Below are 16,703 nucleotides of genomic sequence, written 5' to 3' on the forward strand. Positions count from 1 at the left end.
CGGGAAGGGCGGCCCCGGCAGTGTTTGAGGAGGTCACCCTGGAGACGCCCTAGGTGTCCAGGGGGACTGCTCGACCAAGCGATGCCGGAGGCAGCAACGGGTCTTCTGCAGCTCTGCTGAAGCCGATCCCAGGGCCCGGTGGTCCGACCTGCCACCCAGTGCAGAGCAGGTATGTGCAGGCGCTTGGGGACAAAGGGTCCAGGAAAGAAGGCTGGGGAGGGAGCAGCCTATGTGAGGAAAAGGCGATCTCTGCATCCAGCTCACGAAAACCAGAAAAAGTGGTCCCAAGTTTGGTCTTCAAAGGGCGGCGCGCTCAACTCATCCGGGAATGCTGGTCGCCAGCGGTCTTTGCTACTTCCCTGCACCTCTGGGGACCTCTGAATTCCCATCTGGGGTCTCTCTAGGGAGGACTAGTCTGCAAGCAGAGTTGGGACCGACTAATTTACGCGAATTGACAAGCGTGGGAGGTACCCTTACATTAGGAATGTAGCTCTTAGTTCTTCTGGAAGGGAAGACTCAGTAGAGGCGCACTTTAAACAGCCGGACTATTGAGTAAAACAAGGTGAATATTCCAAAGAGTCAAGCACAGGTTCGCAAGGGGTCCGGACCGAGCAAGGGCCTCCTCCTAGAGGAATTCAAAGTTTATGAATATTTATGAGATAGATAGCATATTCATGGAGTAAGGTGATGGCTTTTTTAAAATAAACCTGACCTCCTTTTTAGGGAATTTCTTCCTATGATTTCTAGAAAGAGCCCCAAAGAAGGTCAAAATCACAAAACAAGGCGATGGTCTTACAGTGTGTACACACTTCTTTATCACGCATGTGTAGGTGGATACATTGATGCTTTGGCTTTTTGATGGGGAAAAGAGCACTCTATCGGGAGACTCCACTATCAAAATGCAGCTATAGTTCTCTTGGATAACAGACCTCTGGTTCCATTTTAAGGCTGTTTTAATCCCACAATTGACCTCACAGCTCTGTTCCTTACGATTTTGTTTTTCAACTGAAGTTTCACTATGATAGATATGGGGCAAGGTTTTACAAGACTGGTAGTCTCCACAAGCAGGTCCCAGCTCTCTGAGGAACTGGGAACTCACAGTGTCACCTCTCCAGACTGTCTACTTTAGCCAAACACCAACGCTCGCACCACATTGCCTCCAACAGCCATGACAGCAAATAGTAACTAGGGAGCTTATAGCAAGATTAGATTCAGAGCAAAAATAAAAATGTTGGCTTGCAGAGCAGGACAGCGTCTTTCTATAGTTGCCCATCTTTCCAGAGTGACTTTCTCCCACTCCGTCAGTTAAGCATTTGGGCTACAAATTAATGTCTGCTTGTGTGAATGATGTACACTATTGGATAGAAATTTTCCTATTTCCTGTTGTATTGGCACAACAAAATAACTACTTACACTACACATTATTGCTCTCCAGGAAATCTCAGCCCCTCCCCCCCCTTTCGAAAGGATCATACAAGCAGCTGGGTCCTCTGCCTAGGATGAAATCTAACTACAAAAACTAAAAGGTTTTCATATTTTTTCCCTTTTTTCCCAGCATCAGTTTTTCCTATAGTCTGTGATGATGTCAGCTTTGGCTAAAGAGAAGCTGTTTCTTGCAACGAAGAAAAGGGGGAGCATGTGTTCCCCAAATTATCGTGAGTTCCGACAGAAGGAAGGTCACTGGCGCGTCAAACAGTGAGTAGTGCCTGGATGTCTAGCATCCCCAACTGTGAGCAATGTTTACCAAGAGCCAAAACATTTTCCTAGGAATGGAACAAGGTAGAAATGGGCAAATACGGTGCTCCATTGGTCCTTGGAGCCGTAGTTAAGATGAGAGGAGGTTTACATTGATGCTTAGAGCATGGGTACTTTCAAAACTACCTCTCGCCATGCAAAAACAAAAGCAAAAACCAACAAAGTCCCAAGATTACTGTCTTCAGGGTCTTAACAAGACCCATCATGATACAGAGAGCACACTCCTCAGCTATATTCATCTTGAGCCTACTTCCAAGTCCTAGCCCAAAGTCAGATTCCTGCCAAGTTTCTACAAGTGGCCCCAAAAGCTCTCCACAACAGTTCTAATTTAGTTCTACAAGTTTGTAGACTGCTAACACAATCTTGCTTTTTTTTTTTTTTTCTTACATCGTTGGAAAACTGAGTATACCAGAACAGAAACCCACTCCGGGTCAGAGGGAGGAAGCTACAGTGATTAACTCCTGCTTCCAAGCCTCAGCCATTCTGCCTGCTCAAGTGTTCTCTCATACACTGTCTCTGTCTTTTGAGGTTGAGGCATTGGTGAATAAACCCACAGCCTCTTGTACATTCTACCACTGAGCGACACCCCAGCCCTCCTGTGTTTATCTCATGGCTGTGTTTATCTCGTGGCTGTGTTGTTTATCTCATGGCTGTGTTTATCTCATGGCTGCTAACTTGTCCAGACTGGACTTGGGCTCTCTCTGTTCTTCCAAAACATGGTAGAAAATCATCTGAAATCAGGGTGTGGTCAAATTTAAAGAATTAACTTTGTATCTGTGCAGGAAGGGAGAGCGCTTATGTCATGCACGGCATGCGTGTGACTGCCAAAGGTCAGCTTTCAGGATGTGGTCTCTCCTTCCATTGTGAGGGTTAGAGGATTGTGTCAGGTCATAAGACTTGTCAGTCCCTGTCTTTAACAGCTGAGCCATCTCATAGCTCTAATTTGTTCCCAGCAAACCACGATTCTTACAGTATTGGTGATTCTCTTTCATGTGCATCTTCAACTAGTAGAAAAGTTATGAAATATTAGTGGCTCTCTCATGGAGATGTGATTTGACGTTAACAATGTATCTGGAAATGATACAGCTTTTTCTTGAAAATTAATTGAAAGCACCTTTTTCAAAAACTAAATGTCATCATTATAAGTCATCTCCTGTAGGGCACTCAGGACCTGAACATCGTCTCCTTTACAACCCCCCTCCCCATCACACACACACACACACACACACACACACACACACATCCTGCTAGGTCATCTCATTCTTACTGTTTTGCTGTAGAATAGCTGAGACTTTCAGGTCAAGTAACTTGTTACCATGGCAAACATAGAGTCCCAAATTCAGAAAGTGGCTCCAGGGACCCCAGGTGCTGCCCTATTCTCCCCACTTCTGTGAGCATGCTGCCCTCTGGCCATACCCTGCTCTCCCTCAGTGCTCTGTCTGGCCCCAGCCACTGTTGGAACCCTCCTTTTCCTTCCTACCTCTTCAGGAAGTTCAGTCCTTATCCTTGACCACAGCCATCTGTAAACTGAGAAGACGCTCTTCTGTCTGTCTGTCTGCTCCTCCCTTTCTTCACAGGTCTGTATGTGGTGGGTTTGATGGTGGTAGTAGTGGTGGTGGTGCTACTGCTGCTGCTGCTGTAGCTACTGTTGTTTTGTTTTGCTTTGCTTTGCTTTGCTTTGCTTTTTTTGGGGGGGGGGTCATTTTGTTTTGTTTTTAAATCTGACTCCCTCAATATACTGCAAACTCACTTGTCTTTGTAGCAGTAAGAAAGAAAAGGAGAAAGAGTGCGGGTAGATCTACTGGGGATGTGGTCAGCGTGGATTTGTTCTTTTGTCTTGATTTTTAATATCTTCAGTTCTCTGAATTGTGACTGATGTCTAACTGTCATCCCGAGCATTACAAATGTGTGAATGCCTCCTGTGTCATGAGTGTGTACTGAGTGTGTGTATTCAGCGTTGCCACTGTCATCTGTTTTCAGAATTGGATCTTGTTTGTTCAAGTTATATTTTATAATACATTTTTAATGTTTTATTAAGGAAAAAGGAAGCATCACTTTAAGGTGGAATTTTTGCTGCTTGGGCTGGTCATAAAGTCATTAATTATTTTGAGTAGCTTGGATCAAGAAGGACCCCACTGCACCCAGCAGCAAAATAAAACCTCTTAAGCTAAGCCCCTTATCCTAAAACACACATCAGGGTACATGACTTTCCACTCTCTGTTTTTACCTACCCCCCTGGGGAATCTGAACTTGCCTTTTCACGTAAATAGTTTATTAGAAGAGAAGTGGTAACATTCGCTGAGCTTTTAGCATCAGTCTCAGCTCTGCTTCCAGGAAGTTTCCTATAGCAGGGTCTGGCAAGCCATGGCCAAGCACCAAGTCTATTCTGGAACATGGATGGCTATGGTTTCCCAGCTAGGAGTGGTTATTGCATAGTTGAAGACAAAATTTAAAAGAGTGCAGTTTTATGGCATGCAAATATTGATAGAAATCCAAATTTCACTGTCCGTAAATTACCGATTGTAGAGCATGGCATGCCTGCTCAATGCAGTGCCTCCAGCGGCTTTGTAATCGCAGCAGTAGCAACAGCAGCAGCAGCAGCAGCAGCAGCAGCAGCAGCAGCAGCAGCAGCAGCGTCTACCCACAGCAGCAACAGAAAGCATAGGACACACAAACCCCAAAGTCCCACTATTTGACCTCTTCCAGAAAGGTTGGTCAACATCTTCTCTATTAAACAGGTGCAGGCATCATCCCCATTTCCAAATAAAGACAGCAGCTCGAGAAGGTTGAGATGCTAAAACCACCGAGTTAGCAAATAGAAAGAAGTCTTTTATTAGCTGAATAGTTTCATTGCACAGAAAGTGGCAATCCGTATGTAATTTGCACATGGCTCCCTTAATCACTGAGATCTTGCGTCTTTCACGCATAAGTCCAGGCAGGCGTTTACGTTGATGATTTACTTGCTGGAACCTCACCCTCAGGCAGACATTGAACAGCATTTACACAGATGCCATCATCCCCTGTCCTTAACATGGAAACAGAAGGCACGAGGTCAAGTCTCTTTCTCGGGCTAATTTGGCTAATTTGGCTAATTTGGCAAGCTATCTGGACATATTAGCTCCGAAGCTAGCAGTTCTAATGTGGGTTTGGGCAAAGAACAAAGACTAAACAGTCTTCCTTTTACCTCAAATCAAAGTTCTTTCGATGCCACAGAACAAAAAACCGTGTGTGGACCCCAGCATTCCTCACAGGAGTGCATCGAAGGCACCTAGCGTGGCAGGTCAGCCACACTGGGCCGACTTCCCTGTTATTTACTCAAAATCCAGGGAGCCTCCAGTACACGTCAGCTACTGTGCCACGTATTAGGCATGCAGAAGTCTAGCGTAAACATCACTGTTGTTCCAGCAAACTGAGAGCTACTTGGGAACTCTTTGTAGTCCACTGGGTACTTCAGCGAATGATGGAAAGCACAGCCCTCGTGAACTTTGTGCAAACCTGCTCAGATAAACAAGCAGGGCAAGTAAATTTACATGGACTGATTTATTCCAGGATTCCAAGCCATGAGCCTGTGTATCAGAAATTAGGTCAGGCTATCCTTTCTTTGGGTCCCTGATGGGAAAGGCTAGAAGACAGAAGACCAAAGGGTTACACTGAAGTCTGCATGGAGCTGAGATGCAGCTTAGCCCCAGAGAGAGAGAGACTTAGAGAAGATAAAAGGTCACTTTCCAAGTGTGCTTCTCGAATATATATCCACTTTAAAGATGAAGCGGATCTGGTACCTTGTACCATTTACACAGGCATAGTCCAGATGGAAGGAGGAGAATGGAAAGCTGGAAAGCATAAAGCACATAGAAGAAAGCATGAGAGAGCCTGTCTCTACTGCCAGTAAGGAAGCCCCAGTAAGGAAGCCCCGCCCCCATGCACTGCGCACCACCAGCGCAGCTGCCACCACCCCGGTCTCTCCTTGAATCTTGAATCCATACCCCTCTACCTCAGCCTCCCAAGCCTTGCGGTTATAGTTACACACTACCATACCTAGTGGAGAGGTATCTTAAGTAAGATCCCAACACAAAAACATAAACCACAAAAGAAAACTAAAACTTGTTTGATAAGTAGAATGTCAACAAACGTGTTTTCACAACATATATAATAATGTAGTTAGAAAACAGCTAGACTATCTACCCACAGGTATAGAGTTGCATGTCAACAATAAAAGGGGAAGCCAGTTTTAAATAGAGTCAGAGGAGATGGCAGTGCCCACAAGGGAAGCCTAAAGGCCAAGCAGAGTAAGAAGCGATACCCAAGCACACTGGAAACCAGAGATGCCTAACTTAGAGCAAGGTGCCTTCCTTCTACACCCGCACTGATAGCAAAATGCTGGCAGACAGAATAGCAAACATTGCTGAGGCCAGTGAGAATAAAAATAGATCCAGCTGTTCAATGCACACATCATCTTGACAGTAATAGTAAGTTTTAAAATAAAATATTAAGTTCTGTAGAGGCAGAGAGAGCTTAATTCCTTTTGTATCTCCTAGTATGACATCTCAAAGACAGAATAGTACCTGGGCACAAAACTGTCCTTCACGGAATATTTTTATCAGTGAGTGAGCAGTTATTATTGCATTATGTGAATTCTTGAGAATTAAGTCTTTTTGCTCTTAAAAACTGCTTACAAGCCCATTTTATAGTAAGCCCGGAGTGACTTGTAAGATGAATTTACAACCTAGAAAAAGTGTTTATTCAAGTGTTTGGTACAAAGCAAGCTTTATTTTAGCTTCCTTATTGAAAAAGTCCATTTGCATCTATTCCAAAAATGAAAGGAAGGGAGAAGGAAGGAAGGAAGAATGAGGAGGAGAGTAAGGGTTTCCTCTGCACTGGAAATTTGTCGCGACTGGCCACACCCCCCGATGATGACGTCACAGTCATGTGACATAGCCAGGCCTCAGACACACCCAGCATCACCTCTCCTGACTGCACTGTGGCTTTGAAACCATGCCTTCTTCAGGCCCTGCAGGAGGAGTCTGTCATCTGGCCTTGACCATCAGCTCCGTTCCTCTCAGATGAGGACTAGCCCACCACGACAAGAGCTGGCCTTACACTTTTACCCACACCTATGATTGTTCTGTCAGTCTCCTGTTCTAGGTTTTACATCTGTCAGTCCAGGGCTAGACTGTTCATGGGAGGTAGGTGGGTTCTTTGTCCTTCACAAAACACTCTTACTCTTGGAGGGGGGAGGGGAAAGCTTCCCACGAGACGATACCTTCTGCTGTTTTCTCATTTCTTTAATTTGTGAAGGTTTTCAACTTCTGTTTCAACTATAGCCTTCTAAAAAGATAGGCCAGTTGGGATAAGATATCATGAAACTGCATGACTTCCACAAAGTTTCTTTTTCCAAAGACACACCATCTACTGCTAGGAAATGAGCTGGCATGCTTTAGGTCTTAGACATAATCAGAAAGAAAAAAGAAAATCCATAGTCTTCGTCCCCAGTTAAGCAAGTCTCTGTATATTGTATCTTACTCTCTATATCATATCCCTAGAACATACATATCTAACTTTAAGATGCACCTTTTGTATGATCATCACTCTGGACTCTGACACATTATTGGCAATAAATTCTTGTTTAGAAGCTTTTTTAAAAATAAACACACACACACACACACAGAACCTATATAGCCTTTTCTCTGTGCACCGCAATGTCTATCCACTAGGGGGCAGCACATGACTTTAATGACGAGCTTCCCTATCCTTCCTGAAGGCCCTCTTATGGACATGGGTGGCCACCAGTTACGAAGCCCAGGAATTTATGCTTGTTCTCAACAGTATCTCTTATTTCAAGAAACCTGAATACAATTCTGTCCTCAAAAGTAGCTCATGCACCTCCAGGCATTGCCTGGATTTTTACATGAAATTATATACATTCTGATTTTAAAATACCTTTATATAAGATATACTTCCTTTCTCTTTTCCCCTGCCATGAATTTGTTTGTTTAATGCTTACACCAGTTTTTAGATCAGATTCTCAGCACATGCCTGATGCCAGTACTTGAGGAAAAAAGATAGGGAGATCACAGAGAGTTGGAGGCCAACCTCATCTACTGAGCAAACCCCAAGTCAGTCAGTACTGCGCAGCAAGACACTGTCTCGATTAATTAAAATAAGATTGACTGCAGCATTTGCTAGGCAGTGAGACTAGGTGCCAGGAAGGATTAGCATTGGCAGGTTGGATCACAGAACTGAACTTCATCCACTTGTAATGTTGGGACATGTAGCCAATATGTGCATTGTATTTATGCCTGCAGTTGAAAGTTTAAATGTGTTGAATGAGCAGATCACGTGCTCGTCTTTAGCAATTCAAATGCCTCAAGTCTCTTTTATGTAAGCCAGTGTTCTGGACTGACATTGATAGGCCCATGCATTTAAAATATAGGAACGCACTAGAGAGATGATTCAGTGTTTAAGAAACACTGGCTGCTCTTCCAGAGAACCAGGGTTTGCTTCCCAGCACCCATAAGGTGGCTCACAGTCCCAAGTAATCTGACGCCCTTTTCTGGCCTCTGTGGGCACCAAGAGTTCACATGACTCGGACAGACATACCTGCAGACTAAAGATCCATCCACAAAAAATAAAAATAACACAGAAAATAAAAGTAAAATGAAAATATAACTAGCCCATATTATACTTCAATGTTTCTTGCTCATGCTGCAACCACTGTTAATACCTCTTAAGTCATCCACCACTCAAGTGAGGAATATATTTTAAATTTTTTTGTATTTTCTTTCTTTCTTTCTTTCTTTCTTTCTTTCTTTCTTTCTTCTTCTTTTTTTTTTCTCAAGACAGGGTTTCTCTGTATAGCCCTAGCTGTCCTGGAACTCACTCTGTAGACCAAGCTGGCCTTGAACTCAGAAATCCACCTGTCTCTGCCTCCCAAGTGCGTGCGCCACCACTGCCTGGCTCCATATTCTCTTTCATCTCTCCATTTCCAGTCTCTCACATGCTAACCTGTAACTATCAGACCATTGTTCTTTAGGATGAGTAAGGGGCTTGCTTAGCCTCAGGGAAGCCCTACCTCCTATCCTTGATTTATTTGCTTTTCTGTTACTGTGCTAAAACACCTTGATCTTATAGAAGGACGGGTTTATCTAAGTTTGTAGTTCCAGAGGGGTAACTATCCATCATGGCACAGACACGTGGGAATAAGCAGCAGGCACAGCGGCTGGAGCAGGGTGCTGAGAGCTTACGTCATGGAGCACAGGCACAGAGCAGAGAGAACGACATGTGAGTATGGCCTTAGCTCTCAAAGTCCATCAGCAGTGACAGGCCTCCTCCACCAATGCCAGACCTCTTCAACCTCCCCCTAACACTGCCATCAGCTGTGGACCAGAGGTTCGAATGCCCGAGCCTCTGAGGAACATTCTCATTCAACACACTGCAATCTTCAATCTGGAAAAGAAACAAACATAAACTTTTACTCAAAAGTAAAAAAGAAAAATCAGGCTGGAGAAATGGATCACACACACACTGGTCTGCCAGAAGAGCCAAACTCAGTTCCCAGCACCCACTTCAGCTCACAGCCACCTTTAACTGCCGTTTTAGTGAGACCCAATGTCTCTGACCTCCATGGTCACCTGAGGACATGCACGCGCGCGCACGCGCGCGCGCGCGCACACACACACACACACACACACATACACACCACTTTAAAAATTATAAAGTTAAACTTTTAAAAAATGCTTCCTGAAGGTATAGTCCACTGGAGACATGGTCAGCCTTGAAAAGGCAAAAGGAAAGCAAGAGGCTACTCCGGCCTTTCCTCTGTGATCAAGGCAGCCAGGCTTCTCGGAAAGCAGCCAAGATCTTTGCTAGGCCTCATCTCCCCCAACAGAACTGGCAGCAAGCTCCCTTCACACAGCTGACCCCACTGACCTTCTAGTGGAGTCTGTTTCAACACGTGTCTATCAGTAACATCTAATTTTTCTGGTAAGACCATTTTAAAACAAATGCAGAAGAGTCCCCTAAGCCAAATGGAAATATCTAGGAATCAAGCAGCCCCTGGAACCCTGCCCTCCTCCATCACTCATTCTAGTCACCGAGGCAGCTGAAGGCCGGCTCCTCCTGCTTAACTTACGTTTGTTGGTTTGAGGTTTTTCTTGTGTTGTTTTGTTCTGAGAAATCTTTCTCAAATTTCCACCCAGTCAGTTCTGGCTGCATCACACTGGTTTGTAAGCCACAGAACTTCAGCAGCACAAAAAGGGACCAGGAATTTGCCATTCGTTTAGTCAGAAATGTCCCCACTGTTTAGGGCTCTGTTACCAAGAAAGGAGACGAGCAACCCTGGAAAGAAACTGGCAATGCCTCTCACATGTTAATTCAAAGTTCCCTGATAAATAGTGACATACTGGGAGCAATTTAAATGGTCTGGAGAAGAAATGGTTAAAGGAAATGCAAAATGTTTGTCTATTAAGCTAATATTTTAACTCTGACTAGGATGCAGTGTCAAGCAAAATAGGATTATGAATGTAAAATCAAATATCTGAAAACATTCTTTTTTTAATATTAACAGTCATGACCTAAGCACTGGGGTTAGTAATGTACTTTTACTTTGCACCTTTCCATGTGTTTTGCATGTTTTTACAAAGAGCATACAGTATTTACACGATTACCATGCAAAGAAAAATACACTAGAAGCTTGGGAGAAGCCCGGCAGGTTGCTACATAAGTGTAAGGACAGAGGTTTGAATTCCCAGGTCCTGTAAAAGCCAGACAGATGTGAGAAATACCTTGTAACACCAGGGGACTGGCAGGGAAAGCAGAGAGGAGGGACGCCCAGAGCAAGCTGGCTAGCCAGACCGGATGACTCGGGAGCACAGACTTCAGCAAGGTGGAAAGGGTCAAGAACAACATCTGACATCAACCTCTGGCTTCTACATGCATCTGCATGCCCACGCCCACACACAAACACACACTTATACACACACACATTTACACATTCACACACTTATACCTACACACATTTACAAACTCATACACATTCACACACTTATAAAGACACACTTATGCACACACACATTTACACCCACACTCCTATACATATACACATTTACACACTCATCAAATACATACAGATGCAAAAAGAAGACTCCGGGGAAACCATTTTTAACAATTCAAAAACAGACCACCTTCTAAAACTTCTAACCCTTGGTTTTTGAAAGCTCCCCAGTAGACATCATCTTCATACCAAGTGCACCTCGTGCTACTAGGCATTACTGACCCTAAGAAGAACAGTAGCAGGGGTGGTTGTTCCCTTTGTATTTTAAAGCAAGCTGATATAAACTGTGCATCAACTCTGCTTCCTGTGAATTTTTGGTATGATACCAGAAGACAGCAAAGGTTTACACCAATGCCTCCTGCATGCTGCACACTGCACACACGTATATCTGAAGCACAGCCACAACCTCCACTAGTCATTGCCCCCTTCTTATTCTGCCTGCTGTAAGCACACATTAAGCTTTCTACTGCCAGATAAATGAAATATTTGGAATCTTTGTAGGGAAGACCGTCTTCCCTACAGTCCTTGGCTTCGTTTCTTTTTCTCTCTAAAATGGGGAGAATGATGACTTCTTTACAGCATCAAAGAACGTTGAAAAGGTCAAATAAAACAGCTGATAGGAGCTATTTTGAAACGCCAAACTGAAAGCAGCATGAATAATGCTAGGTACATAGACTCGTCACAGAATCACAAGCTTCGGTGGCGCGTGGTCGGGTTTCATAGTCAGAAGCTGTCTATCATCTTTGGTGCTGCCCACAACACCTGTAGCCACAATGGCCTAACAGGTTGTTTGCTACTTCAAACATAGCAGGAAACTGAGAAAAGCAGGTGTTAGAGGGACAAGGGTGAAATCACTACCACAAAGATGCATCATGACAAAGGCGGCCAGAATGTCAACATGCTCTTGGACATTGTGAGTGAGTTTTAATTGGTCCCCAAAACTATATTGTACTAAAGGACTTTTAAAAAATAGAGTAATGTGATTCTTCTCAAAGTGTCAGTTTGCAGATCCCACTAATGTCAAACATTTGCAAACTAAATATTTTAAACTTCTCACAGAAAAAGAAAGGAAAACCCCAATGACTAAAAATCAAGTAAGCTGGCCAAGGTGTACGCCTTTAACCCTGACCCTCAGAAGGCAGAGAGGCAGGTCAGTCTCTGTGAGCCGAAGGCCAGCCTGGTCTATATAGTTCCGGGCTAGCCAAAGCTATGTAGTGAGACCCTATCTCAAAAAAAAAAAAAAAAAAAAAAAAAAANAAAAACCTCTTTCTTATTAAATTAGAAAAAAATGATAGCCTTTACTTAGAGAAATGGTCACTCTGAACACACATTCACACCCATAAATACAAACACAGAGAGAGAGAGAGAGAGAGAGAGAGAGAGAGAGAGAGAAGAGAGAGAGAGAGAGAGAGGAGAGAGAGAGAGAGGAGAGAGGAGAGAGAGAATCATTGCCTTTGAAATGGCATCTAGCTTAACCTCCATCTTCACAGGTGGAGGGAATTTGGGGTAGATCGTTGTAGCTCATTAGTCCCACTTGGTTTTCTCTGAGCTAGGTTGAATTACACACAGCCCGAGCCCATCAGGGGCTCCTCCTTGCTTAGGTTTCTTGTTCCGCACCTGGATCAGATCATATTGCCTTGAAGACCAATCCTTTTTAATGCTGAGAAAAAGGTGACCGCCACTGATTGACTTCTTAGAGTTTAGGTGGCTTGCAGTTTCTCTCACCACATAGATAGGGGAGTGTCTCGTTTCTCTTTTTATTCTGAAGGGATTTGGTGGAGCTTACCACGATGATCTTTTTATAATACCCTTTGTCTGTATGGATTTGTTTCCCAACATGCTAAGCTTCTTTATACACCCCCAAACCCCATTTGCGAGCTTTATTTACTGTGGGGGATGTTTTTGTGTCTTTGTTAGGGGACACATGGCTTTTGACAATGGCTTTTGAAACACTCACTGCACTAGCCCATAGACTCTGGTTAGCACCTGCTCTGACTTCCACGTGACCCTGAGACTCTGTGCCAGTAACTTCTCCACAGCTCAGTAGTCCCATCTCTAAAGTGTTTCAGACTTTAAATAAGCCATTGGGCTATTTATAGGGTTTATTGGAAACTTCCTTACAGTAAATTTTTGCATGTATAAATGCTCTCGCTTAAAGCGACGTTGTGTTTTGTTGACCTTGTGGCTAATCACTAATGTTTACTCCTTCGGTCTTAGTTCTGTCAGTACCGTGTCCCACGTGGATGAGCCCAGCCAACGTGATGAAGCCTCTCGTCTCACAGTCCGGATGGAGAACACCTACCAGTTAGGTGCGTTGCTTTGTCATTCATCCACATACTCAAAACCTTGACTTCAGTGACCAGCGCGGGCTTAGCTATAGCCTGTCATTGTCTCCAGTTCTAGATAAGGGACCTTAATTTGAGAAAGAAAGTGGGTGACCAATTACAGAGTTACAGTCTTGCTTTGAAAAAAAAATGAAGCAATATTTACTTCCTTTAAAACAAAACAAGTCAGGTTTACCTAAATCTCAAATGAATTTCTGGATGCCACAAACGTGTGTAATATGTGATTGAATTCAGGTTCACCGAGTATTTCTTGGTGGAGTTATTGTGTGTGTGTGTGTGTGTGTGTGTGTGTGTGTGTGTGTGTGTGTATGTATAAGAGAAGTGATGTGCATTGATATTTATCCTTCAAAACCAACCAAGGTTGTTGATGGGAGGAAAAGGAAACCCCTCACTGCAGAGGCAGCCCACTGCGGTCCCCTGTTGACAGCGATGTTTATCTACTGCCACTGAGGTTTGGGGTCTCTGAAAACAAAGGGTTTCACACCTGCCCTCATGCTCCCAGGTGGAGTCCACTTCAAATTCCTTTTCCCACTCCTGTTTCTTTATAGGCCTACTTGTTTTCTTTAAGTGTGTACCTGCCAATGATTATCTGAATTCAGATATAATTGCTGCCCTACATAAATTCCACAGAGGCTTACCAAGAAGCAAAGAAGGGACTCTGTGGGCCAGGGTAATTCCACCTGTGGCCTGTTAAAACCCAAGAAAATTATAAACCATCACCCCAACACGGCTAGGCCTTGTAGCCAGTTTTCTGCAGCGATCCCAATACCATTTGAGTAAGAAACATAGCGTCCCTCTCTGTCGTCTCATGGACAGCCCTCGAACGTCACTCTGAGACGCTGTAATTACTTAGATAAAGGAGGACAAACACACTGTAACTCTAGATGTGTTTACGTGTTTCTCGTGGCTGTTGACTGACACATTCAGTCCTATACTACAGGCTCCAGGTTAGGCTACTAGCACTTCACACTGCTTGTGTGGTAGACGGTAAAGGTCCCTCCCATCCATTTTGCTTTACTAGTGTACCTAAGTCTGGCGGCTGCTCTTATCTTCTCCAGTCAGCAGCCTGAATTTGGGTCAAGTTTTCTCCAATTTGCAGTTTGTTTGTTTGTTTGTTTGTTTGTTTGTTTGTTTTTGACGCTGGGTTTCTTTGTGTAGCCCTGACTATCCTGAAACTAGCTCAATAGATCAGGCTGGCCTCAAACTCAGAGATCCACATCTCTGCCTACTGAATGTTGGGATTAAAGGGATGGGCCACCCCTGTCTGGCTTATCAATCAAAGGCAGTCTGTGACTTTGAGTCAAATGCTAGGAAGAAAGACCTGGAATCCAATAGCATCAAGATAAAGCAGTTTAAACGGGAATCCTTGTGTTTCTTTCATAGTTCTCACACACACACACACACACACACACACACACACACACACACACAATTACTTTAAGAAAATAAACTAATTGTCTACGTTTCAGAAGTTCTGACCTTTGCATAAAGGTGATTGGCTGACTGTCACTCTCACTCCCCACTCTTCTGGCCAGTACTACATCAAGTTGATATAAGACAATCTTCACTAAAGGCTCATCAGTATCTTTCACAAGGCAAATAAACCCAAGGGCAAGTAGAATTGGAAATACAGTTTAGTTATTAATAGAGCTGATTGGCTGCTTTCAAAAGCAGGCAATCTAGCACAAAGACCTTTTGACATTAAGACTGGAGAGGTGGTTCGGTAGATAAGTGCTCACCACCACTACACCATCTAAACCCAACTTAAGTTATGTGTGTTTATCCTTTTAGCCAAATGATTACAGCTACCATAAATAAAGTGACACATGAATATAGTTCATGAGGGAAATTAGAAATGGGAAGCTGTGTTTCTTAGAATAAAGCGCCACTTAACCCTTGCTCACTAACCACAGAGAGGAGAGAATGGGAGGAAATAGCAGCAGCCTGCGGCAGCTGATCTGTCTGAGCATGGATGCTAGTTTAGGTGTCCCCCAGGAAGGTGATATTTAAGCAAAGCATCCTGAAATCATGGCTTTCTCTGAGTGTAGGTTGGAGGGATGTTCTGAGAGTCAGTGAGGCGCTTTATGTACATTGCTTCTCATTCACTGGAACTGCTGCTGAGGACAGACTAGAGCCTCACTGATCACTAACATTTCTTGTTTTAGTCAAGGTGACTCCCATAAATTATAGAGTAAGTTTTGCACTGGACTTAATTTCTAGAGCTAAAGTTAAAATTAGGTAGTTTTTTTTTTTTTTTTTTTTAAGATGGTAACTATGAAAATCGCATTAGTGAAGGGTTTCAATCAGATTCTTTTTTCATTTTTCTTTTTTTCTTTTTTGTAAAGATTTTATGTATCTGAGTACACCGTCACTGCCTTCAGACACACCAGCAGAAGGCCTCAGATCCCGTTACAGATGGATGTGAGCCACCAGGTGGTTGGTGGGAATTGAACTCGGGACCTTTGGAAAAGCAGCCAGTGATCTTTAACTGCTGAGCCATCTCTCCAGCCCCAGTTTCTTTTGTTAGACTATGACAAAATAGCGTACAGAACAATGTAGGGAGGAAGGGTCTCTTTCTGCTCACGGTTTGAGGGTACCATCCATCATGATAAGGAAGGCCTGGCAGGAGAGGGCTGTTGGCTTGTATCTGGGCAGATCGATTAGAAAAGATAGATAAAAGTGTCTCCCCTTTTTATTCAGTCTGAGACTGTAGCCACTGGGATGGTCTAACCACTTAAAATGTATTTCCTCTCCTTAAATCATAGCACAAAATAACTGAAAGCAATTCTTTCACGTTTTTGTTTTGGTCTCAGACGGCTTCTGCTGGCCTCGAACTCACTACATTGCTAAGGACAGCCTGAAGTGCTGACCCTCTAGCCTGCCGCTCCCAACTGTGGGATGCCAGGCCTGACTTGGTTTCGCCATCTATAGTAATTGATAGTTTTGCTGGGTATAGTAGCCTGGGCTGGCATTTGTGTTCTCTTATGGTCCGTATGACATCTGCCCAGGATCTTCTTTCTGGCTTTAGTCTCTGGTGAGAAGTCTGGTGTAATTCTTATAGGTCTGCCTTTATATGTTACTTGACCTTTTTCACTTACTGCTTTTAATATTCTTTCTTTGTTTTATGCATTTGGTGTTTTGATTATTATGTGATGGGAGGAATTTCTTTTTTGGTCCAAACTATTTGGAGTTCTGTAAGCTTCTTGTATGTTCATGGGCATCTCTTTCTTTAGGTTAGGGAAGTTTTCTTCAATAATTTTGTTGAAGATATTTATTGGCCCTTTAAGTTGGGAATCTTTGCTCTCTCCTGTACCTAATAACCTTGGGGTTTGGTCTTTTCATTGTGTCCTGGATTTCCTGGATGTTTTTGGTTTAGGAGCTTTTTGCATTTTGCATTTTCTTTGGCTGTTGAGTCAATGTTTTCTATGGTATCTTCTGTAACTCAGACTCTCTCTTCTATCTCTTTTGTTCTGGTGGTGATGCTTGCATCTATGACTCCTGATCTCTTTCCTAGGTTTTCTTTTCTTTTTTTTAATTATTATTTTCTTTATTTA

General features: G+C 43.5%; 1 protein-coding gene across 4 annotated transcripts in view; it reads left to right on the forward strand.

Annotated features, from left to right (window-relative positions):
• The window catches only part of Tctex1d1 (Tctex1 domain containing 1), a 23,555-nt gene continuing 6,852 nt past the window's right edge, over window positions 1-16,703 (forward strand). Inside the window, exons 1-3 of one of the 4 annotated variants that reach the window (XM_029540384.1) lie at window positions 1-169; window positions 1,556-1,695; window positions 13,022-13,113. In XM_029540384.1, coding sequence (XP_029396244.1) covers window positions 1,580-1,695; window positions 13,022-13,113 — 208 coding nt within the window. In that variant the 5' untranslated portion in view covers window positions 1-169; window positions 1,556-1,579. Of the gene's footprint in view, window positions 170-1,555; window positions 1,696-6,732; window positions 6,939-8,883; window positions 9,034-13,021; window positions 13,114-16,703 lie in introns of those variants that run through there. The other 3 variants (XM_029540385.1, XM_021199566.2, XM_021199565.2) reach the window with 3 other exon arrangements.

The sequence above is a fragment of the Mus pahari genome, chromosome 6 (genome assembly GCF_900095145.1).
Source record: "Mus pahari chromosome 6, PAHARI_EIJ_v1.1, whole genome shotgun sequence".
NCBI classification, from domain to species: Eukaryota; Metazoa; Chordata; class Mammalia; order Rodentia; family Muridae; genus Mus; species Mus pahari.